The sequence below is a fragment of the Urocampus carinirostris genome, chromosome 3 (assembly GCF_059441175.1).
Source record: "Urocampus carinirostris isolate Australia breed hairy pipefish chromosome 3, RoL_Ucar_1.0, whole genome shotgun sequence".
NCBI classification, from domain to species: Eukaryota; Metazoa; Chordata; class Actinopteri; order Syngnathiformes; family Syngnathidae; genus Urocampus; species Urocampus carinirostris.
The window spans coordinates 49,745,414-49,773,076 of NC_142351.1; the positions used below are offsets into that span (position 1 = coordinate 49,745,414).

Here is a 27,663-nt window from a genome sequence, read left to right on the forward strand (position 1 = left end):
CTCTCTCTCTCTCTCTCTCTCTCTCTCTCTCTCTCTCTCTCTCTCTCTCTCTCTCTCTCTCTTTAAGTGCCACACTAGAGTCTTAAGGACATACCGCTTCTGTGGTTTATGCCCCATTTTTCAACCTGTCAAAATGACGGACAACTTTAACGTTTCCCTGTCAACTCTTTCAGAAAATTCTAGATGGAAAATTGTTCGTTAATGTAACCTCTGCAGAAACAAAAATTTAAAAGATGTAAATGTTCATTCAGTCTTGTTTGACTTGAATTTTGTTACAAAAGACAGCCTTTAATTTGTTATCACAAATCATCTCTCCTCCTAAATAAGATATAAAATTCAGGTTTGCTTCAGGCTCTATCCCACCAATAAGGTTAATTAGTTGGGCTCGGGCTTGGTCGCGCTTTGAAACCCGCGGGCCCGGGTGGAGTCGGGCTGGATTTGTTTTAGGTCTGATCTTATCTCTATCTCATTATCTTCCCTGTCAGTAAGACGGACAATCTATACGATAATCGAATAATACAACATAATTTACTTTCATTACAGTCAAGGCATCCAACTTACATCCATGCCCCTGCTACCGCAAAGGGACTTTCTGTCCCGGCCGCAGCTGATGACCTTTACCCCCTGATCCTCAACATGGTGGCGGGTCAGGCGAAGAACGCTCGTCAAGTCGATAAGTTCTGGGCCCTACGGCTCGGGGATCGGCAAAAGATAGATTTTGGTGACCTGGCCCCAGAACTGAGGGCATGCAAAGTTTTTTGCTTACTGAAAGATCTTCGAAAACTGTGCCACAGTTTGCATACTCAAAGACAAGATGGTAAAAAAAGATTTACCCTTTTCTTCGGACCTGGAATATTTGATGATAGGTTAGAGAGTATGGTGAAGTTAAGACACTCCGTTGAAAAACTAAGTGGACTTTATTTGTTGAAATCAGGAGAGGCTCTCAATTCTCTGGTCACCTCAGTTTGATTAATTTCGGTGAAATGTGTTGAATATTATCCACAACAACTATTATTATCATCATTAGTATTATTAACAGAGGTTATGTGTATGATTGTAAATACTGTATAGAACATAGTGCTGTTCAAAATAATAGCAGTGCAATGTGACTAACCAGAAGATCCTTGGTATTTAGTATAGGTATTGCTCCAGAGAACCGCATTATTTGATTAAAACGTTGATTGGACAGGGAAGAACCTAAAAAGAGGTGCAAAAAGTGTTTTTTATTCAGGTAAAATGATTTTAAATGGCTTAAAATGGATAGAAAAAAAACAGAGACTAGTGAAAGAAAGCGGAGGACAACTATTAAAATAGACCGGGGAGTAACCAGAATGGCAGAGGTTCAGCCACTGATCACCTCCAGGACGATCAAAGTCTGCTGTTACATGTAAGTGCTGTGACAGTTAGAAGGCTTCTGTCTGAAGCAAATTTATTTTTAAGGATATCACGCAAAATCCCTCTGTTAAAAAAAGGCATGTGCAGAAGAGGTTACAATTTGCCAAAGAACACATCAACTGGCCTTAAGAAAAATGGAGGAACATTTTGTGGACTGATGAAAGTGACTTTGTCCTTTTTGGCTCCAGGGGCAAAAGACCGTGTGTGAGACAACACCCAAACTCTGAATTCTAACCTCAATACACATAGAAGACAGTAAAGCTTGGTGGTGCAAGTATCATGGTCTGGGCATGTTTCTCCTTCTCTGGTGTTAGGCCAATTTATCATGGGTCAGTTTGTGTATGTCAAGATACTTGAAGAGGTTGTGTCCCTATGCTGAAGAGAACATGCCCTTGAAATGGATGTTTCAACAAGACAATGACCCCAAACACACCAGAGATGAGTAAATCTTGTTTCCAAACCAATACATTTATTGAGTGGCCAGCCCAATCCCCAGATTTCAATCCAATCGAGAACTTGTGGGGTGATATTACAAATTCTGTTTGTGAAGCAAAACAAATAGTTGTGAAATAACAACTAAAAGGTGCCACAAGCTGGTTGACTCTATGCTACACAGCTGTGAAGCAGTTAAAACAACTGTCGTCATGCAACTAAATATTAGGATCGCTAAATCCTACAATTTTGGGGGGAGAAATACAAAATAATTTTTGAGTTTGTACAGTCAACAGCAGACACTGCTATTTTTTGAACACACCCCTTTGAACTATTTGCCCAATGCATTTGAAGCTGGATTTGTTTGTTTTTTGAGAATCTACTGCACCTACTGGTAACTTTTTTGTCATGTAACAATAAAAAATAAAACCTGAGATATTGTGGTTAGTCACATTTCACTGCTATTATTTTGAACAGCACTGAACATGTATGTATTTTTTAATGTTTATGCATTTCATGATAAACCAAAGGGGTTTCCAAATTGCGGCCCGTAGGATGATAGTTTCAAATTAAAGTTTTAAGGGATGGTGTGTTTTATTAGGTGTGTAGAGATTTTTCTAGATTGAAACAAATTATTCTTTACTGCAATCAGTAAACGGATTTGCCTCTAGGTGTTGCTTGTGGTCCACCGTAAATTATTTTTTTCTCTGAAGGATGTGAGAAATTCCTACACTGATAAAAATTTAATTGTTATTACTTGAGTTCTTTTGAGTTCTGAAATAAATTCAAATCTCAAGGAAATTGAATCAATTAATCAGACTGATGGAAATAATCACACCATTTTTTAAAACAGAGAATTAAAGATAGGAAAAAGGAGGGAGATTATGGGAGTTTTCAACTGCTGAAATTTACGAGCACAAAAAGAAAGTTTCCCGCTATAATGCTCATTGATTTGGGGAGATTCTCCTATACAGAAAAAAAACCTTATTCTCAAGAACCAGCAAACATTGTGTTAAATTTGAAAAATTGGAAACTGTCCTCTTACTTGTTGCGGAGAGATTTGGTCTTGTGATCCGTATGGTCTCAACGTGTGGCACACGTGCTTCTCGAGGCCGCAGTGCAGGTCCTCATGTCTGCGGTAATGGGGGAGATTCGTGATGAGGCAAGATGGAGAAAAAGAGCGCGATCTATCGATCCCCTCTATGTATGGACCAAGGACGCTTGACCATGTTATGCCTCTTTGGGTATGGTCATAGACATCTGAAACTACCAGAATTTTAATGACGGAGATTGAGAATGCTAACTTTTTAGGAAGCCAAAGAAGTGCGGAATTTGCATAATGTTCTGTACTTTAGAATGCCCATCCCATCGACATAATTACATATGGTGAGACATTATTTTATCAGTACATAGCCTTGGGTGTTTTAATTACATTCAAATTTCATGTTATTGAACTTCACAATTGTACATGATAAATTGGTACTCTTGGGAATTGTACAAAATGGTGACACAGTAGTTCCATCCCTTCCCAAATTCTGAGTAACTTGGAAGTCGATTTTGTGCTGGGATTATTTGCTCTACAGCTACCTCCTGGTAGTAAATCATGTGTTAAAAAAATGAACTATTTTGATTTAGAAAATAAGCAAACAAATGTGAACCATGTAATCAATGTTTATGTTTTAAAATAGTAATATGTGAAGAAATGTGCATCTTTTTCACATTATATAAGCCTCACCTAAAAAATAGCTTGCAAAAGACTGGACAAAAGGAAGGAGGAAAATGATGCTTTTTGGTCACTTTGAATTACTTAATATTCTTCTTTGTGCTTTGTAGCACTTGTTTTCAGTTGCGGCAACATTAAGTGTTCAAATAATACACAGAAAAGGTGGGGTGTGTCGTTTGGTGTGTCTTTAAATGGTTGAAAGTAGAATATTTCCTTTATTAAGTATGTGTTAAAAAGCCCAACTGGGTTCAAAGAGCCTTCATATTTAAACAAATTCCAACGCGCTTATCCGCTTTTATCTTACATTTGGTACTCGTGTCCTGGGACTTACAATACATTACAATACATTGACTGATTTCATGCTCATACCTGGCTGTTTTTGTCATTGTAGCCTAAAAATTGTAAAATTAAAAAAGGACATTTTCAAATAGATTCCAAACGCCAACCCAAACCCTCGAAAAGATGAAAAGAGAAGGGTTTAATAGTACTAAAAGAATGAGCTGTCTTTGGGCTGCAATCACGACTATAAGCCATGAGATGGCAGCAGAGAAAAGCAAAAGTTCAAGTTATTATTTCTGATTGATCTATTTAGCTTCATTATAATTGTTAAGGTTTTTTAAGGGTTTATTTTTGTGCAGATATTTTCTACAAAGACAGTTGAGAACAGTGGTATGTTTTTATTAGCCCCTTTCTTGTTGACAACTAGTTTAAGACCTAGAATAAACGTCCCGATTTATCCACTCATTTTATTTGGAACAATTTTTTGGATTGCATTTCGTCTGACGTGTGCAATATGTATCCCATTTACAGTTGTAAAAGAAAAAAACATTGCCATATTTTAACCAATAAAAGAGCATTCAATGGAAATAAATTGTTCAATACCACATACATATTTTTTTTGCAAATATTAGAAGAAATGTGCGTTTGTTTTGTGTATTTATTTCAATAAAGTGTGTTGAAACCTTTTCCGGGGCGGACTCATATTGTATCACGTGACCAAAACAAGGAAGTATTGCCGCCGCGGTGCAGACGCATTCGGGTACTATTTTAATCCACGAGTGTTTTGGTTGCCATTTACTTCATTTTAGGCAAGTTAACCGATCGAGTAGAGGTGGGTCATGACCCAAGCAGAGAAAGATCAAGATAATGGAAAGGAAAAAGAAAAAGAACGCGACAAAGAGAAGGAGAGGGAACAGCGGGGAGTGAAAAGACCCATTGCACCACCGACCATCCCGGAGCCCCTCCAAGAAGTGAGATGATGCTTTTTTTAAGATTTTATACTTGGACTATATTTTAAATGTTATGGATTTACATTTAGTTTTGACATTTTGTATATCCCAATTTCAACACAATTCGGTACTTCAACTAAACTATACGTTTGATTGAGCTGACTTCTGCAGAACGCTGCTTCCCGTCTTTTAACAAACTACTATAGAAGTGTGCAGATCTCCCAAGTCAAGTAAAGTCATGTTCATTTGAATATCATTAACCACAAGAAGTCTCAAAGGGTTGTACTGACTACAGAATTTGGTTACACCATCCCCTGATCTAAAACCTACACGAGGCCAAGGAAAAAGACAAAACCTCAAAATGAGGAAATAAAAAAACCATGAGAATGGATTTTGCCAGGGCATCAACAAATAAAACCGACATCATCAACATTGAACATAGGTAATTCATAAACTGTAGCATATAAATGTGTTTTAAACCGAAATGTAAACAGTTCCACTGGGTTGCAGATCAAATCTCCCTTCGTTGGCTATCTGTCCTTTTTAGAATTGATTTGAGACTTTTAATGTTTGTTTTTGAAGCTCTTAATGGAAATGCCCATTTGTATTTATCTGAGCTTCCAACTGTTCAAAATGCTGTTAGAGTCCTGAGATCCAAAGACCAACTTGTGCAGGAAGTGCCTAGGTCAAAATATAAACATTGGGGGTACTGAGCCATTTCTGTTGCCACCCCTACCTAAGCTCTGAAGTCACCTCCCTGTCAAGATGCGTCTTATTTCGGACCTGAGCTTCTTTAAATCCAGGCTAAAATCCCACGTCTTCAGAATGGCTTTTAATACTCAGTAGTATGACAGCACTTTTATTCTATTTGATCTTTTTCCATCCTGTTGTCTTTTATCGTTTTTGTTTTTTGTTTGTTTTTACGTATTGCTTCTCTTTTACCATCTAATGTAAAGCCTTTTGTACACCGAAAGGATTGTTGTAAAAGGCTATATAAATGGAATGAAATGATCTGCATTCATATAGCGCTTTTCAAGTCAATGACTTCCCAAAGCGCTTTACATTGTGCTTCACATTTCCCAATAGCGGCCGTAGTCTGTGCAGCCATGTAAGGCGCTAACCTGCTTATTGGGGGTATTGGGGTTTCAGTGTTTTACCCAAGGACACTTCGGCATGTAACACAGACAAGCCGGGATTCGAACTGGGATCCCTTAATCCTAAAACAATCGCTCTACCTCCTGAGCTACTGCCGCCCTTTTTTTTAGTACAGACCCTGCCCTACTTATGAACGAGGTTCCGAACGATCGTAAGTTGAATTTGTTCCTAAGTTGCTTTAGTGCTATATTTTGTATGTTTAAGGTTTATGAAATGAAGCGCTTTGTATTGCAGCCATGTAACGGCCTTGTATTGTAGCCATGTAAGACGCTAACCTAAATACATCCAAGCCACATACAACTAAGTGTTTATTGATTGTAGTTTTTCTTGATTTTTTTTTTCAATCGACATAATTTGAGGCGTCTTTTTATCTTATTCATTTACAACTACGTGGTATCAACACTCAACATGTTAAGCATTTCCGAGGGTATTTTGTCGAATTGTAAAAATAATATTAGATGTACTGTTACTCATGACGTGCGGAAAGGTTCGTGCCTGCTGTCTGTTGAGCACATTACAATTTACAAATGCATTAACCGACATATTATTCATCATTTGATCAGCTGAGCAAGAAAGCAATATATAAACTGTAACCATCCAGTAAATGCAATTATTGTCTTGTTGTAACTTGTAAATTAAGTCTATGCGCTGCTCTGTTTGAATAAAAGCAGCAGTAGATAGTTAATCCTCTATTATAAAAAAAAAAAGTCCAGACAATGAGAAAACAATTTCTAGATGATGTGACTAGTTGTTATCTTGCTAATACTATCAATTATTCTACTGGTTGGAGCTGAGGTGTGCACCAAATCAGAATCCTTGGTCTCACTATCGTCGCCTGCCACCGGACGACAGAATTTCATGGTTCACTCTGTATCTGAAGACACTCAGCACTGTAACATGTACCATACTATCCATCCATCCATTTTCTGTGCCACCTATCCACACAAGGGTCGTGGGAGTGCTGGAGCCCATCCCAGCCATCTTCAGTCTGGGCAGGGGAGACACTGACCCGGTTGCCAGCCAGTTGTTGACGATACATACTAATTGTATTAATAATATTCATAGTATAGTGTGAAAAGTCAACACATTTGAAAAATTCAATCCAATTATTGTGATTTAAATGAGAAAGAACTTCACCTCTGAGAAGTATAACCATATGAAATATATTTAACTTTATATTTCCATGATGACAGGTGAGACTCCCTTTACTGCATGCGAATGACTCTTACAGATGGATTGTTGCGCATTTATTATTCCTTTCACAGCAAATACAGAGCAATTTTGTAATCGTCATTCATCCTGGATCAAGAATGCTGCGCATTGGCCGAGCTACAGACAACCATCCCCTCACAGTCCCGCATCTGATAGCGCGTCGACACAAGCAAGGTGGACAGCCTAGATATGAAGATGCCTGGCTTCTCAGGGACGGTTTAAATGTAAGTGAGGGGTAGAAATTCTAAATTCATATTTGCGGTATTGTGGACCTTATTGCATTCTTCTTGCTCTGTGCCAGAAACCAGAGAGTAACGAACAGAGGCAGAATGGACTTAAAATGGTTGACCAGGCCATTTGGTCTAGGAAGATGTCCAATGGAGTGAGGAGGACACCAGTGTCTGCTGAGCAGGTATCTTTGTCAACATGTATTTTTAATTGGCACCACCTCATGTTAATGTTCCGGTGTCGTGAAAAATTATTTGTCAGCTTCCTGAATTCTGTATTTTTTGCATATTTAACACTCACAAAAGGTTTCAGATCATCAAACCGTCTTTAATATCACACAGAGAAGGAAATACAGAAAGCAGTTTAGAAATGTCGATTCCATTTATTAAGGCACAAGAAAATATAGGCTGATCTCGCCCTTTGTGAAAAAGTAATTCCACCTGCCCAACCTTCTTGTTAAATAATAAAGTAACTGTCAATAACCACAGTTTGGCGTTAGCTTTGTTTAATTCCACAGGTCACACCCAAATCTAATTGCCACCACATGTGTTGAATCAAGACATCACCAAAATTAAATGTGTTAGAAATGAAGTAGGCTACAAAATCTCAAGAACACAATTATCATGCCACGATCCAAATACATTCCAGAAGAAATTAGAAAAAGGTGATAGAAATCAGTATGGAAAAGGTCACAAAGCCATTTCCAAGGCTGTAGGCCTCCAGTGAACCACTGACAGAGCCATTATCTACAAAGAAAAAAACTGGGAACATTGGAGTGGTCGACCAACTAAGATTACTCCAAAAGTGTGATGACTGCTCATCCAGGAGGTTACAAAAGAACCCTAGAAAAACATTCAAGGAACTGCATGCCTCGCTGGCCCAAGTTAAGGTCAGTGTCCATGGCTCCGCTATAAGACACTGGCCAAAAATGGCATCCAGGAAAAAGCTTCTAGGAAAAAACTACTGCTGCCACAAAAGAAAGAATGGTCTCACATTTGCAAAAGAGCATGTTGGTAATTATCAAGACTTGGAAGTTATGCAGTCCGTTATATCTGGCGTAAAAATGGCACACCATTTGACAAAAAGAACATGACGCCAACAGTAAAGTATGGTGGTGGCAGTGTGATGATCTGGGACTGCTTTGCTGCCTCCAGACCAGGCCAGCTCGCTGTGGTTGACGGAATAATGAATTCTGGTGTTTAACAGAAGATCCTGAAGGAGAATGTCCGGCCATCAGTTTGTGCCCTCAAACCCAAGCGCTCTTGGAGCATACAGCAGGTCAAAATTTCAACACACACCAGCAAGTCCACCTCTGAATGGCTTAACAAAAACAAAATGAAGGTTGTAGAGTGGCCAAGTCAAAGTCCGGATATAAATCCAAACAAGATGCTGCGGTGGGACCATAAACGGACATTTCATTTTAGAAAACACTCTAATATAGCAGATTTTAAACAATTTTGAAAAAAAAAGTGGGCCAAAATCCCTCCACAGTATCGTGAAGACTCATTACCAATTATCATAAACGTTTGATTTCTATTATCGCTGCGAAAAGTGGCCCAACTCGGTATTAGGTTCAGGGGCCCATTTATTTTTCACATAGGGCCAGATAGGCTTTTTTGTGCCTTAATAAATGAAATCCACATTTCAAAACTACAATTTGTATTTCCTTGGGTTGTTTCTGTGGGATATTAAAATTAGTTTGATGATCTGAAACACAATATAAAACACAGAAATCAGGGAGGGGCAAATGCTTTTTCGCGGCACTGTATGTGATTATGCCTTGTTATTGCAAACTGAGGTTAGAAGTAAAACCTGAAAAAAAATCAAGTGAGCCCGCATTTAGATAGTGACCAGTGGAGTGTGGAGTCCGACTGGTACACATGCAGGGTTTGGAGGGTTACTTTAGAAACGTTATCCAATACAGTTACCTGTTGAAAAACGTAATCGGTAATGTTATCCGGACATGGTTATATTGCTGTAATGTAACCTGATTACTTTCGGATTACTCAAATACCAAATGTGCCAATAAAAGACAAAATAGTCAAGTCAAGTCATGTTTATTTGTATAGCCCTTAGGGCCCGGTCACACAGCCGTTTGTGTCTCTATCGAGGCTAAATCACGGCCAGCAATTTCTGCCTGTGAAGCGGACGCTATTGAACGCTTTGAGATCGCCATATAGACGAGATACAGCAGTGCTTTACTCGCGGTCGGAAATTCACACGCGGTTGGCCGCGCAAAAAAGTTTTGCGCTGCTCAAAACTTTAGGGCCCGGTCACACAGCCTTTTACGGGCGTATCGAGGCTGAATCACGGCCAGAAATTTCTGCCCGTGAAGCAGACGCTGTTGGACGCTTTGAGATCGCCATATAGACGAGATACAGCAGTGCTTTACTCGCGGTCGGAAATTCACACGCGGTTGGCCGTGCAAAAAAGTTTTGCGCTGCTCAAAACTTTAGACCACGTGTTAACCGCGGGCGGCACACGTGGTACACACCAGGTAATGACGCGGAAATGACGCGGAACGACGTGCTATGGCCGCGGCCAGGGCGTGGTTACACGTGGGTAGGACGCGAAATTTCAGCGGGTAATCGTGGGTGGAGCACAGTCATAGCATGTTCTGCGCCTGTATCGCGGTGTTTTTTCGTGAAATCAGCGTGTTACGCGTGTGACGGTCAAACGCCTTTCTCCGTGTATATACAGCGCGATTTGCCGAGCACACGTCAGTTGTGCTCGAGACGTCAAGGGGTGAACATGGATCCGTATTATGAACTGACCGACAACGGATAATGAATAATGAATAAAGAAGATAGAAAAATAACCCTTAAAAAATCCCTTTTGAGAACTGTTATGCACTCTACCGTAAAGCTTATTATGCAGAAATAAGCTTTACGGTAGAGTGCATAACAGTTTCAATACGAGCGATTTGAATATAAAAAGGCAAAATAAACATGTTACCTGCTCAAAAGTGATTTGTATACGGCGTGCATTACCGTTCGATTACATTCACAACAAATACAAAGACGGAATGGTTTAAGTTGTATTACATTCCCAACAAATGCAAGACGAAGTGGTTTTGGTTATATGTTCACCATTAAATTCCCTAAAAGTGATATAAAAGTGAGATAAAACGAGGTAAAAGTGGTTGTAGTAGCGAGGGGATGCAAATCTCGGCAAGGATGCATTTCTCGGCATAACGCCGGCTTGGCAGCTTTTATACCCGTGGTCCACACGAGAAAATGACGCGGAAATGACGCGATGAGGAAGCGGAACAGTCGCCGGCGTCTGTTTTGCGGGCATACCACCGATGAACAGCGGGTTGGCCAATTTTGCGCATTTTCTATCGCGGGCAACCACGGGCAAAAAAAAACGCAAAATTTTACCCGCGATACGCAAACAGCTGTGTGACTGGGCCTTTAATCACAAGAAGTCTTAAAATAAACATAATATATATATATATATATATATATATATATATATATATATATATATATATATATATATACCCCGCGACCCTAATGAGGATAAGCGGTACGGCTGATGAGATGAGATATATATATATAAATAAAATAACCTAAATTGTGTTTAATTGTATGACTTTTTGAGTTATATAATTTTCATTCATTTAATTACCATATCCATATTTATTTATTTTTTTATTCAGTAGTACTTCTTTTACTTACTTACTTACTTCTGTCTTTTTTTATTCACTTGACGTCTCTATGTAACCATTTATCTAGTTTCACAATTCATAGATCCCTAAACCTGCCTGGGTCATCATGGCACCAATGAGGACTCAAATCTGGACAACTTTCTCTACTACTGACGGTTCCTGGGCTGTTTTTGGGTCGTGGCAAAGTGGTTTTAGGGTTGTCAAAGTTAAATGGATGGAAGGGCCAAAAAAAAAACTTGGCTAGAAGCCAAGGGCCGGATGTATCAAATGTCAAAAAATGTTAAAACAACACATATTGTCTAGTATACCTAATTTGATTTACTTCAGATAAAACAATAATAGAAAATTTCGATCATTCTTTAAATTACAATAAAATAAAGTGCAAAAAGAAGTAAAGTTCAGTGAAAACGAATTTTAACAATTCCTGGTATATGATACAATTATAAACCAGGATCACATTTTTGGGGGTTGTATGTGGCCCACAGGCCTTGTGTTTGACATGTGATCTTGTTATAGTCAAGTCATGTTTATTTGTATAGCCCTTAATCACAAAGAGTCTCAAAGGGCTTTACAAATCAAAGACTATTGTAAACTACAGACTATAATGACACCATCCCCTGATCTAAAACCTACATGAGGGCAAATAATACACAGATATTGTCAACATAAAATATAGGGTATTCATATGCTATAGAATAGGAGTGTGTTTTAAACTTACATTTAAACATTTCCACTGAGGTTGCAGATCGAATCTCAGGTGGAAGAGCATTCCACAGCACCAGGGCCCGAATGGAGAACGCTCTCAAACTTTCGGATCTCTTCTTGGCTCTTGGGATCCCTAGTAGACCAGCATTTTCAGAGCTAAGGCTCCGGCCTGGAACTTAGGGGGAAATTAAATCTGAAAGATATGAGGGAGCAAGGCCATGTATGATTTTGTATAATGCCAAGAGAACCTTAAAATCACATCTTAAGCTAACAGGGAGCCAATGCAGGTTACCTAAAATCGGGGTAATGTGATCAAACTTTCTTGTCTTAGTTAAAAGCCTCGCTGCAGCATTTTGTACCAGCTGAAGGCTCTTGATTTTGGACTTCGGGAGACCGGATAGAAGTGCATTCCAGTAATCCCGTGTTATTTTCGATTGTTCTCAGTTATTTTCGATTGTTCTCAGCTTAGGGATGCTGCTGGAAAAGTGAATTTCCCTTCGGGGATGAATAAAGTATCTATCTATCTATCTATCTATCTATCTATCTATCTATCTAATCGAGACGGGAAGAAACAAACGCATGAATTATAATCTCAGTATCAGACTGGGACAGCATAGGGCGAATTTTAGCAATGTTGCGAAGATGGAAAAAAAGTATTCTAGTATTATTCTTAACGTGTGTTTGAAAAGACGGATCGGGGTCAAATATGACACCAACATTTTTGACTGAGTCACTCTAGGTGATATTACATTTGTCAATGTTCAGAGCAGTTTTTGAGAACAAGTCGAGGCATTTAGATGGACCAATAACTAACTACCGTAAATTCCGGACTATAAGCCGCTACTTTTTTCCCAAATGTTTAGCCCTGCGGCTTATTCAGTGAAGCGGCTAATTTATGGAATTTTTCTAACGGCCATCAGCGGCGCTGGAGAATAAAAAGTAAGATTAAGACCAGTAGAATATTTGCGCCAAAAAAGACTGCAACCTCTAAGTTTAAGCATACATTGTCTGTAAAGTTAAGGTACGTTCCGATAATGAGGAAGACGCTCTTGATGGCGATAATTAAGAAGAGAAAATTGAGGGCGATTTCCATGAATTTCGCTATTAAGGGATGCCTTTTTTTTAACAGGCACGCTTGATACATTGCGAGCGTGATCCCACTAGCGTGTTGGTACCTTTCAAAGGCACGGTTTGGGATGAAAGTTATATTATTATTATTAAAGCTTTGAAAACTCTCTCGGTGTACCGTCTTTCGTCGTAAATATGTGTGACCATGTATAATATGTATTTGCAACTGTATATTTTTGTAATGTATTTATTTTAGAGATTTATTCTGTTATGTGTTCTACGGACGAATCAAAAAGAAGGGGCGGAGCAAACGCGGGCTGATGGGAATTGGGGTAAAGCGGAGTTACCGGTAGATCTGTCTGTTGTCGCAGCGGACAATAGTGGGTATATATTTTTCCCACCCTTAACTTTGGAAATATACATTTTGTTTCCTTGGATTACTTTCAACGGGACCCGGACTTTACAAGTCTGCATCATACGTTAATTATGGGTATCACTTTCCTTTCATGATGTCAACTGTGGTTCTAAAATTGAGAACTATCCATGCAGTTATGAATCGACTTTGAACCAGCCATGATCATTGATTTTTGTAATCCGGAGATGGAATATGAGCTTGCTCTGTCCACTCCACGCATCGGCCCGGTATTGCAGTACCTCCGGGAACGGTGCATTCGCAATGATCGCAGCAAGGCTTTAAGGCTAGGACCTTAGCTTGGCCTTTTGGCTGAGAGTAAGAGTCCCGGCTCCTAGGCTTCGTAGCGTATTATGAACTGACAGATAACGGATAATGAATAAGAAGATAGAAAAATAATCCTTAGAAAATCCCCCTCGCAGTTACAATCGTGGAACCCACAGCCTGGTCTGTGTTAAACTTGTGATTAAGTCGCAAGTATTAATACGGCCGCACTCGCCTTATACAAGGGTGCGGCTTGTGTAAGTACAAAAGTGGCAAATCACCCAAAAAGTGGTGGGTGCGGCCTATAATCAGGTGCGCTCTATAGTCCGGAATTTACGGTAAGTGGTGGTCCCATTTACTGTTGGAGGGAGCTGTCTTGGGTCTGGAAAAAGGACTGTTGTGAAACTAGTATTCGGGGAATTTTCTACTGACTTATGCTTCGTCTTTGTCATAGCTCGCCCTGTTGCTTTCCAATTGTATATAAATGATGTCAGCCATTTTGAAAGCGTACTTGAAATCAACACAGCCTTGTTCTGTACTCACTCACACGCCCAGAATTTTATTTTGTATCTGTTTTTATTATATTGTAATCAGAAATCTCAATGGAACTGCTTATTTTACCTGTTGCGTCAAACAACCCGGATCATCCTGGAAGGGGGATTACCACTCGTGAGGCCCCTTCTCAAGGTTTCTTTTTTCCTCACGCTGAGGTTTTGAGTTTTTCCTTGCCCGCATGTTGGTTTATGATCAGCTAATGGTGTAATTGTAATCCTGTGCAGTCCTTTGAGACATTTTTGTGATTAAGGCCTATATAAATAAATGTGACTTGACTTGACTTGGATCTTGAATCAAAGAAAAAGATAATCCTTCTTTAAAATCCATTTAAAAAGCTTGACAAAATTATTTTGTCTAAAATTCAGGCAAGAGCATACAACTGTCAGATCCGTCCTGCTGTGCTAGACAGTAACTCAAGGGTGAAGTGGACCAACACATCTCAGCATCCCCCCTATTTGATTGGAGAGGAGGTAAAGTCAAGACTGCATGAGAATAACACATTTCAACATGAGCTCACCGTCTCCTTATTTTCATGACCATCGAACATGCAGGCCTTGTATGTGAGACCAACCGACTGTTACAACATCCACTGGCCTATTGTTGGAGGTCAACTCAACGTGCATGCCGGGCCGGGAGGCTCGCTGACTGCCGTCCTGGCCGACCTCGAGACCATTTGGAGTCACGTCATTCAAAAGAATTTGGAGATCCCAATCAAGGACCTAAAGGTGGGAAATGCAGTGCTACCTCTTCTTACGAGCTTAATTTCTTATAGGATCACGCTCGTTGCTCGAATTGCTTGTGTAAGATAACATTTTTTTGATATGAAATATTTAAAAACTAATGTGTCTGCTTCCGTCCTCCTAAATGCATACAAGTGAACACTAAATAGCTCTTAAAACACATCTTCCTGATCACTAAAACAGATTCGAAAAGTAGTTAAACATTAAAAAATACATTAGTAAGATATTTTAGATATAGATATTAACGGAAAAAAGTGAGTTTATTATGAGCGCCGTAACGAATGCGAGCTCGTGCACCGGTGGGAAGAGGGAGTTTAAAAGCAGATTGCATAGCACTCAACTTGTCAGCTTTCTCTCTGTTCTTTGATCATTTATCATTGTGTATAACGATTTCTTTTCGGGAATTTAAAAAAATGGCTCCAATCCAGATCCCTGTAACTCTGTGGCAGACAACTTAATCGTAAATTGCTAATATTGTCGCGGTATTCTACATGGTCTGTTTGTGAGTAAAAAGATGCCGCGAAGCCACGTTCGTAAGGATTATTATCGCTTAATAAGGAGGATTTTTAATTATCAAGGAAGCAATTGTCGGAGGTTGACAGGCATGAAATCGAGAGACTGTTGATGATACGTTAGCACTTACTGTACACTTAACATTAAAGTTACCGTAACTTTAAATGTATATGTAAAAAAATTTACATTTTTTTTACTGTAGCAGTTTGCATGCACATACTGAACGAGCTGATTTTGGCAAGGACAGGTCACGGGCGTTTAGTGGTCTCAAGCAGCCTCTAGTGGTAGCCTCTGGGACTGCTCGTGAACTGGATTTTCCTTCATATAGCGAGGAAGATTTTTATTGAAAAAACTCGCATACAAAATGTTCACGTTTAGAGGTGCTCGTCTAAAGAGGTACCACTGTGTGTCATTTTTTTGTCATAATTGTTTTTGATTGTTGTAGAACGCTCTGATACAAGGTCAATAATTTTTCCCCTCACTATCGACAGTATTACAGGTGCATCCTTTTAGTGCCTGACACCTACAACAGGCAGCATGTTAAGGAACTGGTCTCCATGCTGCTTCTTAACATGGGCTTTTCAGGTAGTCTGGCTAAATGTCCACTTTCTTTTTATAAAACCAACTTATTTTTTAATCTGTGTATATGGGTGCAGCAATCATTGTGCATCAGGAGTCTGTGTGTGCCACGTTTGGCAGCGGATTGAGCAGCGCTTGCGTCGTGGACGTCGGAGACCAGAAGAGCAGCCTGTGTTGTGTAGAAGACGGAATTTCTCATCGGAACTCCAGGTCAGGATATTTCCTGAGAGGAATTTTCAGGCTGAATTTGATTGAAAAATAAAGCATTCTTTGTGGGGGTTTTTTCACCTACGCAGATTGTCTTTAGCTTATGGTGGCGCAGACGTGACCCGCATTTTCTTCTGGCTCCTGCAGAGGGCAGGATTTCCCTACAGAGACTGTCAGTTGTCCAACAGATTGGACTGTCAGCTACTACAACAAATTAAGGAGACTCTCTGCCATCTGGATCAGGTGTGGGATCAAACATGAAAGATTTTTGGCTTTATGTTTTTCAATTGAGTACCCTCTCGTTTGAAGTTTCGAGACCTGAGAATAACAGGTTTCTTACTAACATTATTGTGAAAAAGGAGTTTGGTGGTGGATATTGCTATTGTTACTAAACTCGACTTACTGCAGGAATTCGATGACTTAAAACCTAATATTATTCTGTTTACAAAACAATTGTTTGTTTGTCTGTTTGGATTGCCTAACCACTAGAGTGGTAGGGGCACCACTATTTTCTGTCGCTGAATTTTATTCACCAGTGTCAGCCATTCAAATCATGCTAAAGGCATCATTCAGATAAGGGGTGACCACTTTAATGACTACCGAAACTGCCAAATCACTTTCCTAAACTGGAAAGAAAAGATGTTGTCCGCAAAACTATTTTCATTTCCAGTGAAAAAATATCACAAAGTGAATTTTCCCAATGATAGCTAGAATTGCTAGTTGGTTTCATAAAATGTTTAAAGGAATAAGGTTTGTAGTGTTTCAATTAATAACTTCCTAGGTTTTACAGAAAACCCAGATATCGTTGGTTGTGATAAAGTACAAACTACAATGAACCGTTCTGGGCTTGTACTTAAATCATTCATTTATTACTCAGTGAGCACTTGTATTTTCTCCGAATGACCTCAATGCTAGTTAAAACTGCTATTCTCAAGTCTCCATTTGTCTTCAGCGTTAAGATCACATACAAATACAGAACTAAGAATGTAGTTGCCGTAGTTGTTTATGTTGTTATTGCCTTCCCTGTATTTATTTATAAATATTTTCTTAGGACATATCCGGATTACAAGATCATGAATTTCAAACACGTTTCCCAGATGCACCAGCTTTTCTCTTCCAAGTTCGCTTAGGGGATGAGAAATTGCAGGTATTCAACCTCTTTGTAACCGACCCCTACGTGTCTAAACTTGGAGTGTGTTTTACTCATTTCTGTGCATGTATTAGGCACCCATGGGGCTTTTCTATCCAAGCACGTTTGGTATTGTTGGTCAGAAGATGACATCGCTGCAGTACCGTTCCCATGGTGACCCCGAAGACCCTCACGATGAACTCTATTTACTGGCTACACACAGCAAACAAGACCAGGTATAAGAAAGCAAGTAGGGTTTTAACCACGAATCAAACCAATAACTTAGTGTTTCATTCCACTTCCGGAGTCTCATGAAAAAGGACATTTCTCACAATATATAAAGTTGTTGATAGAAGTGTCCAAAGTTATGGAGGAGATAGATCTCCTGTAAACCTTTTGTCTTCAAGCCATCATCCCTTTTTTTTCTTTTCGGGTGATTTGTTATATTTACTTACATCTGATGTGATATTTGGTTCAACATAGCTGAAAAAATAAATGTGAAATTTACAAAACTGACAAAAGCTAATAAAATCATCATTGATATATTGTTAAGATTACAATTCTTCCACTTCCTCTTAGTTTCAATTTCTTAACAATAAATATTCTTTATACATTTTATGAAAGAAGACTAGGTGGAGAAGATTACCTAAAATTGTATTTATTTATCTGGAATATAATTTCGTGGTTACCGATTCGGGCAGCAGGTGGTGCTCACGATTTCTCACCCGAATTAGTTCACTATTTACATGTAGCTTCTGTTGTATCCGAAAGCAATTCTCACAACATATATTTTTATTTTAATTTATTGATTTTGAAGTTCATTGATATTGATAATCATTGATCAGCCCAAAAGAAAAATGTATAAACACACAAATGTTGCAACATGGTTTGATTCTAACCAACTACTATCTATTTACTTATTTACCATATTTTCCGCACTATAAGGAGCCCCTAAAATCTTTTTTTTTAAAGCTGACTATGCGCCTTATAATCCGGTGCGCCTTATATATGGATCAATATTGACAGGTCTCGCAACTTGCGGTAAGCAGCCACCGACTCCATTTTTCGCGTAGAAGAAGTGCGCTATGCATACAGGGAAATATTAAACAAGGATTCTCTTTTATTTGTGCGTTTGTATAAAGACCCTGAAATGGCTCCTATTAAGAGACACGCTTACAACGCAGAGTTTAAACTCAAGGCGATCAGTCACGCAGTAGAACACGGAAATAGAGCAGCAGCAAGAGAGTTTAACATTAATGAATCGATGGTGCGGAAGTGAAGGAAGCATGAGGATGAGCTGCGCCAAGTAAAGAAGACTAAACAAAGTTTCCGTGGCAATAAAGCGAGATAGCCACAGATAGAGGACACACTTGAACAGTGGGTTGTTGAATTGTCCCCGAACTGCCAGACAACAACAGTGACACTGACTCGATTAATGACGACCTTGATGAGACGGAGCCGGACATGTTGGATGGCCCATTCACTGAGATGGTCAATTCTAACACTGCAGAAGAAGAATTCAAGGGATTCGTAGATGATAGAGTGAGCTTTATGTTTTTCTTTTGAGTGTTTACGTTTTACATTTTACAGTTATTATGTTATTGCTTTATTGTTATTGTTTTGCACTTGTTATTGTTTTTGCACATTATGAGTGTCACTAAATTGCGATTGCACTAACGTTTAATTTACCATAACAGTATCAGACGTTTTTTTGCGTGTTGACTAAATGGAGGAAAAGTAAAATGTTACGCCTGTTGTTCAAAGATGTGTCACGAAAATGCTTTACCTCAGAGAAAATAATAAAACAGCTGTTTATTCATTTTGGGAATGAATGGAGTTGTGGAAAGATTGTTATCTATTAATAAAGTTTGACTGACCTGACTGTTTTGTTGACATTCCCTTTAGCTCAACACCATCTAATGGTTGCATAACGTAACTACAGCCTCTACTGTAGCGCCTTATAATGCGGTGCGCCTTATGTATGGAAAAAGTTTTAAAATATAACATTCATTAAAGGTGCGCCTTATAACACGGTGCGCCGTATAGTGCGGAAAATACGGTACATGGCAAGGAAAATTAAATCAAAAGAAAGAACAAAGGACATTGTTGACACAGTAATTCGCAAGTTCGCAAATGGGGGGGGGGAGGGATTCTGTAGCAGGAATGAAAGTACTGATAAATAAGCCCAGTTTTAAAGTAATCAACTTATTGAAATGTTAAGGAAGTACTTCACAGCGTGTCACAATGATAAACACTCAAAAACACAAAGAACAGTTTTTTGCGTTATCTTTTCTCGCCTACTTTGTTTGGAGGGAGCGGTCCGGGACGAGTGAGGGAGCACGATAAAAAAACACAAAACGCACTGGTCCATGTCTGTATGGCTGGAAACGCACGCAGTAACTGGGATGAGATGATGCTGCTAGTGGTAGTATGTAGAAATTCTGGTAACTTTGATTTTCTCTCGAATGTCGGGCAAGATTTTTACTCGAAATACATCCCGTGACTCGAATTTCTTGGAACTAAGTAGCTCATACGTAGAGGAGCAACTGTATTGGATTTAATATGCTGCTAGTTTTTACAATCCATGTCAATAACTTTCCATAATTTTGTTTTATTATCCTACCAGTCCTCAAAGTCTTCTTCAGACCGCAGAGCGCTTTCAAGACAAGGCGGAGCTTTGGATGGAGATGTGAGTAGTCAAGGTGGCCCCGGGGAACTTTCAGAGCTGCCCAGGGGAAGCGGCAACAGTGGAGCAATGCCGGGGGAGACCGATATCGGAGCCAACCAAGGGGAGTGCCTGATAGGAGTAGGGGATGCCGAGGAGCACGTCTCCACACATTTCTCGAGGAAGACCGCAATCATGAACCAGTTTGAAGGCAAAGCACTCGGTCTGGATAAAGCCATCCTGCATAGCATCGATTGCTGTGGTAATTAGAACAATGTATACATGCAGAGATGGTTTGTAAGGGTAAAATTGCTGTCTTGTGTTTTGAAAGCTTCGGATGAGACCAAACGAAAGATGTACAGCTCCATCCTAGTGGTGGGAGGAGGGCTCATGTTTCACGGTGCACAGGAGTTCCTGCTTCACCGCATTATCAACAAAATGCCCCCTTCCTTTAGAAGGCTTGTGGACAATGTAGAAGTTATCACAAGGCCAAAGGTACATGTGAGGAATTAGTCAACATAAATCAACTCCTCCAAATATTTGTACACTGTAAAAACCACTCACAGTGTTGTGCTTCCATGCTCTAGGACATGGATCCACGGCTTATATCGTGGAAGGGAGGAGCAGTGCTGGCCTGTCTGGACACTACACAAGAAATGTGGATCCATCAGAGAGAGTGGCAGCGGTTTGGTGTTCGAATGCTACGTGAGCGGGCTTCTTTTGTCTGGTGAAAATGTAATGACAAAACCAAATAAAGTTCATTTTCAATATATCAAAAGCCTGAACTTAAAGCATTTTACAATACTACCATTCAACTGTTTGGATAAATGTATCATTCCATTTTTGATAGAAAATATAATCTGTTAAACTAACTGGAAAATGGACAAAAAAGATGCAGCAATTTGTTAAACAAATTAGGATAGGGTTCTAAATAGGTTTACAATAGAGTCCAAAAAGGAGTAGTTGCAAGAAAAGGAAAGTCCTGAAAGTGGTAGTGGCTAAGTATTTTGCATTATTTTCTGCATAAATCTCCACTGTCCTTGCAGAGCATCTATTGGACTTTTCAATAATAGCTCTGCGCAATCTAGCTATCGAGACTAATGTTGGATTTTAAAACATCTGAACGATAACGCATGTATAAACACTGGATTTGAGCCCGTTTAAATGGTCCTTGTGGATGACCATTTGCAATACACGTGGGATTTGCAATACATGTACCCGTAATAGTAGTCTTTAAAGACAGCTTTATTTAACGATTAGAAAGTTTAGATTTGATTATTTTAAAGTCATGTCTCTTTGCATAGTTTTTAACCACAAGAAGTCTAAAGGCTATGCCGCCTACCGTTACACCATCCCCTGGTCTGATACTGAAAATCACCATTAGCCACGAAAATCTTATTTCTGTGAATGATTGGGTCTTTTGAAAGCTATTGTATTGCTAAAAAAGTGTTATTTATTTTCCAGGCTTCTGCAGATCTTATTTAACTGACCATTTGAATCACATATGTTGGGGAAGGGAAACTTAACATGCAGGACCACATATAGAAAAAGCTTGATGCCAACAATATTTAGAACAGTGCAGATATTGCTTCGAATGCTACAGAATAACATAAAATCCCAAACCCGCAGAGAAATAAAAGTGTGTTTTTTTCCCGTGTGGAATTTATTTCAATAAAGTCTGTATTGTAGTATCCAACATCACTTACAGTATATCCAATATAACAAAAAGTATTGTTATTTATTTAATAACAGCAAAAAGAGTAGGAAAGAAAATAAAAATAGGGGGTGTGCTCGAAAAATGAGCTGCCAGCTCAGCCAGTCCGGTTCCTGCTTGTAGGAATTCCCAAAAAGGCGTCAAAAAACTGCCAAGGCAGCGGCTGCTCAAGAAGTTGGGCTTTAGCGCTGTGACCAATCCAAACAGTCGCCGGGCCCAAGCCTACACTAGACGTGTAGGCGTTTACCTGCGCAAAAAAGGTTCATTCAATTGAATTCTATTTAATGTATTTATATGAGAACAAAAATATGTACATACATATGCACACTGTAGTAAATCACATGACCAGCCCTTAACACATATTTAGTCTGTACTTATACGTTTTAATTTAAATGGTAAATGGTCTGCATTTATATAGCGCTTTTCAAGTCAATGAAGACCTCCCAAAGCGCTTTACAATGTGTTTCACACTTACCCATTCACACACACACTCACACACCAATAGCAGCCATGCAAGGCGCCGACCTGCTTATTGGGGGCATTAAGTTCCAAGACTTTATGTAAATTGTTAATATCAAACTTCCCTATGCTATTAAAAAAAAAACATTTTTCCCTTTTCACAAAACAAAAACAAGATGAAATAAATACTCTGTTGAATTAAAGTCAACAGTAGATTTAATAATTGAGGTAACACATTAAACAATGGTAGTTTGTGCTGTGTGTCGGGTGCCGTACGAGTGTGTGTCACTTCACCTTCCTCATCCGCCTCCCCCCATCGGCGGAGCACTGGGCCCGCCCCCAAAGTTGATTCTTCCCATCCGTCTTCGACTGCCTGGAGGACCAGGGGGACTGCAAAGATTATAAATCTACATAAATATATGTAGGGGTTCACAATGAGGATCATCTTTATCGAGCTTACATACCCCCTGCCGTCAAAAAATCGGGATGTACCGCTCTGTCCATCTTTTGTCATGTGCGGGTCGATTATTGTCTTAAAACTGGTAGGAGGGCAAATGAAGGTTAATCTTATCATTCAGAGTGAGTTACAACTGTTCATGTAATATGGGCTTCCTGCATGTGTGAGAGAGTGGCAGTGTAGGAAAGTTTGCAGTGTATGTTTGCAAATGACACTAAAACTCAAGCTCAGGAGCTCTGCACACAATTAAGGTCACTAGCAGGGCTTCCCCCCTCACACCCGGCGCCATTTATGGTCATCCAAGTTGTTTAGGTCACGTGTTTTTAAATTGTGACCATTCACGATGGTGACTACCACAGGCAGATAGCAATTGCAAAAATGAGGACATTTTTACTACTGTGCATAAAGAAAACACAAATGAGGGACGCATATCGTAGAACGTAGTGCATGCCCTATATTTTTAGACAGTGTCAGGGCACTTTCAACATCCCAATAATGAACCTTACTATAGAGAATAGTGTCAGATTGCAACACAGACGTGAGAAGTCGTCTTTTGTTGTTGTTGTAATTGGTGGTTGCCGTGGTAGCAGACTAGATAGCATTTGGTGGTCACTGTTTGACAAAATTAGAGAACTTCACTGACCGGACAATGAATCAGATGATGAATTGGTGGTATAAATCGAGGACCTTGCTTGATTTGTGGGTGAAAGGTGAATATCGTGAAGACATTGTAAATATGGAATAAAGTAATGCCAAAACTTCTCCTTTTGGTCCTGTGATGAACTGTATGAATGATGGCAAAAATGTCACCTAATTTATCCTCCCAGAAGGACTTTGTTTTCTTCTTTGCCACACACACAAGAATTTGGTGACGGAGTGCCAACATTATCCAAGCTTTGTAAACCTTTTTATGGCCAAATTCAAGCACTTTCTAAGAACTCTGAAAGCCAGTATTTCAATTTCCCCAGTACTATTAAAAGAAGAAATCCAATGTTAATCGTGTATTTTGAAGAGCCACAAATATATCTTCCAATTAAATATACAATATTTAATCGTGTACGGTGGAACCTCGGTTCTCGACCATAATCCGTTTCAGAACCCTGTTCGAAAACCGATTTGGTCGATCACCGAAAATCGTTTTTGCCATTAAAAGTAATGTAAAATCATTTTAATCCGTTCCAACATCCTGAACGCTTACAATGAACGTAAACATGAAGCTAACCCAGGCTAATCGTACGTTCGCGTTAGCGTAATCTTCCGTACGAAAGATTACGCTAACATGAACGTGTACAACTAAAAGAATTCAAGTCGTTTACACGTCATTTAGCACCCGGGTCTCCACAAAAAATGGTGAGCGGTTAAAGGATAAAGAAAAGAATTATGTATAGGATTTCTTACCTTTGTGGTGCTCAGCAGAAGCCCTGCTGTGTGTATAGCAAGATCGGAAACTCGCACACCTTTTTCATATTTTGCTATTATTTCTTTCTTAAATACAATAGTTGTACGCACTACCGTTTTTTCACCCGTAGCAACTTTGCTGCTTGCACCGACCTTCCTCGGAGGCATAATTAGGGGCTAAAACACTCCGTTCACCGATATCTAAAGCGAAAGCAAAAAGAAGTGCGCACGCACGTCATAACAGTTCTTCACGAGGGGTGGGGGCAATCTACACCCGTACGCCGCTCAGCATCGCACCCTAGCGTACCGGTCGTTCGAACTCCGATTTTTTGAACAAAAAGGGAAGCAAGAATTTCTCAAAAATTTTTGGTCGAGAACCGATTTGTTCGAACTGAGAAGCGTTCAAAGACCGAGGTTCCACCGTATGGGCATTTACCAAGACATTGATTTTCAGATCTTGAATAAATCGCCCATATGTTTGTTGATCTGAACAATATGTGTGTAAATATTTTGACGCAAATTTCTTCACAAATTCTTGGGTCAAACTGACAGTAATATGTAGCCAACATTTTCAGTTGCAGGTAGTTCTTCCCATTACAATTTACCAGTGGGAAACGCTAGCTTCAATTTTTGCATGGCCCATAATTAGTGCGTAATCCTTGCACTAATACACGTTTCGACGTTGCAAACCCAGATGTGCTCCGGGCTTCTAAGAAACCCAGATGTGCAAAGCTAGATAAATGACTTTCCTTTCGTCAAAATAAAGAAAACCTCATAACATTGAATTGAATTACACATTGCCTTACAACAGTCTAAAAAAATCCACAGCTCCCCAGAACAGGTCGACGAGGAAAGACAGTCGCCATGGTGACTGCCTTCTGCTATCCAGAACTTGGCCTGGGAAAGATTTTAAGAATGAAACCACAAATGATGCCATTTATATGTTAAGGTAAACCTACAAGATAATATTCAAACAAAATAAAATGCATCTTAAAAATCCGCATCTTTGGGAAAATGCACATTTCTTGAATTTGAACTGAATGAAAATTGTCTGTTTCAAACAACATCGTCAACTTTGTTTATGGTGAGGTTTTACATGGCCTTCCCGGTTTTACATGTAACAAAGAATTTAAAGAAAAAACTTAAAAAACTAATCTTAGGGTAAAAAAGCAACTTTAAACACACGTTAATAATATTACTAAAACAGCTTTTTTCCATCCTCGCAATATTGCTAAAATTCACCCAATGCTGTCTCAGTCGGATGCGGAGATTGTAATTCATGCGTTTGTTGCCTCCAGTCTCGATTACTGTAATGCACTTCTCTCCAGTCTCCCGAATTCCAAAATCAAGAGCCTTCAGCTGGTACAAAATGCTGCAGCGAGGCTTTTAACTAAGGCAAGAAAGTTTGATCACATGACCCCGATTTTAGCTAACCCGCATTGGCTCCCTGTTAGCTTAAGGTGTGATTTTAAGGTTCTGTTGGTATTATACAAAATCATGCATGGACCTGCTCCCTCATATCTTTCAGATTTAATTTCGCCCTATGTTCCGGTCTGTAGCCTTCGCTCTGAAAACGCTGGTCTACTAGTGATCCCAAGAGCCAAGAAGAGATCCGCAGGTCCAAGAGCGTTCTCCATTCGGGCCCGGGTGCTGTGGAATGTATTTCCCCCTAAGATTCGATTTGCAACCTCAGTGGAAATGTTTACATCGAAGATTAAAACACACTTCTATTCTATAGCATATGAATAACCTATATCATATGTTGATATGTGTATTATTTGCCCTCATGTAGGTTTTAGATGAGGGGATGGTGTCATAATAGTCTGTAGTTTGCAATAGTATTTGATCTGCGCAGCCCTTTGAGACTCTTTGTGATTAAGGGCTATACAAATAAACATGACTTGACAATGTTAACCTGAGCTCTGGTGTAAGTTTATTAGAACTACTATACCTGTGCCAAGATTTTAATGCGTATGAAAGTATCGATTCAAAACTTTAGACAATGTTCATGTACACAGCACAAAACATAAATAAGTGTAATGACTGATCCACACAAAGGCGAAATTAATGTTGGCGTTAAAGCACAGAGGGAATGTTAGCTAGTAGGCTAATTGGCAGTTATCGATAAAACACTACTTGCCTCATTCGTTCATAACGTGTAACTTAACTGTGATACAGTACTTTCTGATTATTTTCCATTAAAACGAGTGACGTTAACACAATTCAAGGGTGATGATCATCAAATATCGCCACAAAAAAACCCACTCACCGTTCGACACGTACACCATCTTTAATCAAACAACAACATAGGCACGTCTGATGACGTAAAGCTTTCGCTTCCGGGTTCTTTTTGCTGGCGAAACATGTAAATCACGTACATTTTTTAATGTTATTCACACTCATTTAGGGTGTTTTAACGTCGTCCTATTTGTAGTGAATTAAAATGTGGCTAATATTAGGAGTGGATTTCAAAGAGTATGATGCGAAGTGCACATTGCGTTTGCGCATGCGTGACAATTAGTGTATTGGGTCTGTGTGCCAAAGCGTCACTGTACTTGAAGATGGAGCTGTTTTTTAATCGAGTTTATTCTTTTGAGAGCAACTATAAAATATGTGTAAGGTTGTTCAAACCTCACTTTGTGTTTGCTGTTAAAAACATCATATTGGAATATAATATTGTGAATGTGCTTAATTGCTGTTGAGATTGTCATGATTGTTTTCTGTTATTAGTGTCAATAAATTTGTTCAAACCAAAAAAAAAAAATCGATAAATTGCAAAAGCTACTTTTGTTTTGTACTTATAATAACATAGATTTGATTTTGCCGATAGCCTAGTTTCTCAAACTATGGATTGATTCAAGGCACATTTTACAAAAAAGGCATATGAAGCTATACATACTAAAATCAATCAACAAAACTGAAATTTCCATCGATTTTAAAAATACATGCAGCACTGAAAGAGGGTGTTACTTTCCCCTCAATGTATTCATTGTGTATAATTGGACCGCTGTATCAAGTAGCTCAACAGAATATGATTGCTACAAAGCACAAGGAAGAATGCAAACGACAGAGACACAAAGTGACCAAAAAGCATCATTTAGCCTTTTCAGTTTATTGCCCAGCCTTTCGTGCATCCCATCATTTTGCTACATGTGTCGCTGCCTACATTTGATCACGATGGTATAAATTCTTTATTTATAACTTATTTATAACAACCTTACTGTATTTAGCCATGATTATATAACTTCATTTATTCAGTAGTGAGAGTACAACTTTTTCACTATTTCAGTTGTGCGTTATTTGGTAGCCTTAACTGGCCTTGAGTTTTATGCCAGACTTGCTAGAACTGGATAAGACAAAAGGTACTTGTGCCGTGGAAATTTCCATCACGAAACCGCAGGTTTTGTTTTCCTCTAAGTTTAGGTTTCATTTGAGCTTATGAACTGCTCTGTCAGTAAAAGAATGATTGCAAACCCTTTCCATCTTTGCACTCGTGAACACTCTGCAGCCGTTAACTGTCACTCATTTGTGCCCAGAATATTCTGTGAGGAAGAAAAAGTAGATCTACAACAATTACACGAATATAAAACAACCTAACATTTAACAACAGTGAATACATATCCTACCCTAATCTGATAAAGGAGATTCAGAAGTGATTGCTCAACCTCCATAAAGAATTAAGTCAAATACGGGCAAAATATCAGATATGATCATTTTATCCAGAAATAACATGAAAACATTTTCCACAACGTGT

At 39.2% G+C, this 27,663-nt stretch overlaps 3 protein-coding genes and 1 pseudogene across 4 annotated transcripts in view; 3 read left to right on the top strand and 1 right to left on the bottom strand.

The window, feature by feature from the left end:
* The window catches only part of il17rb (interleukin 17 receptor B), an 11,502-nt gene extending 8,952 nt beyond the window's left edge, over positions 1-2,550 (top strand). For both annotated transcript variants that reach the window (XM_088332241.1, XM_088332243.1), the window contains one exon: positions 544-2,550. In XM_088332241.1, coding sequence (XP_088188367.1) covers positions 544-969 — 426 coding nt within the window. In that variant the 3' untranslated portion in view covers positions 970-2,550. The remainder of the gene's footprint in view (positions 1-543) is intronic.
* A 1,989-nt stretch (positions 2,551-4,539) lies between these two features.
* actr8 (actin related protein 8) lies at positions 4,540-21,532 on the top strand. Its single transcript, XM_088332245.1, has 13 exons — positions 4,540-4,800; positions 7,200-7,370; positions 7,448-7,558; positions 14,414-14,518; positions 14,600-14,773; positions 15,793-15,886; positions 15,958-16,090; positions 16,177-16,330; positions 17,139-17,234; positions 17,312-17,452; positions 19,843-20,143; positions 20,213-20,376; positions 20,469-21,532. Exons 1-13 carry the CDS (start codon positions 4,669-4,671, stop codon positions 20,610-20,612), a joined length of 1,920 nt encoding a protein of 639 aa, XP_088188371.1. The 5' UTR covers positions 4,540-4,668; the 3' UTR covers positions 20,613-21,532.
* On the top strand, positions 13,397-13,486 carry LOC148369974 (U2 spliceosomal RNA; annotated as a pseudogene).
* Positions 21,533-22,344: 812 nt separating the features above from the next.
* Positions 22,345-26,345, bottom strand: selenok (selenoprotein K). The gene is made up of 4 exons (XM_088332246.1): positions 26,179-26,345; positions 24,716-24,806; positions 22,519-22,593; positions 22,345-22,444 (listed from the first exon to the last, which is right to left on the bottom strand). The coding sequence occupies exons 1-4, from the start codon at positions 26,195-26,197 to the stop codon at positions 22,345-22,347; spliced, it is 285 nt and encodes a 94-aa protein (XP_088188372.1). The 5' UTR covers positions 26,198-26,345.
* Positions 26,346-27,663: the final 1,318 nt, after the last annotated feature.

Excerpts from the sequence above, each read along its gene's own strand:
- actr8 (XM_088332245.1), top strand. The coding sequence starts at position 4,669 with ATGACCCAAGCAGAGAAAGATCAAGATAATGGAAAGGAAAAAGAAAAA. Across the intron at positions 14,519-14,599 it reads CCTATTTGATTGGAGAGGAG|GCCTTGTATGTGAGACCAAC; the intron begins GTAAAGTCAAGA and ends TCGAACATGCAG. Across the intron at positions 20,377-20,468 it reads AAGTTATCACAAGGCCAAAG|GACATGGATCCACGGCTTAT; the intron begins GTACATGTGAGG and ends TCCATGCTCTAG.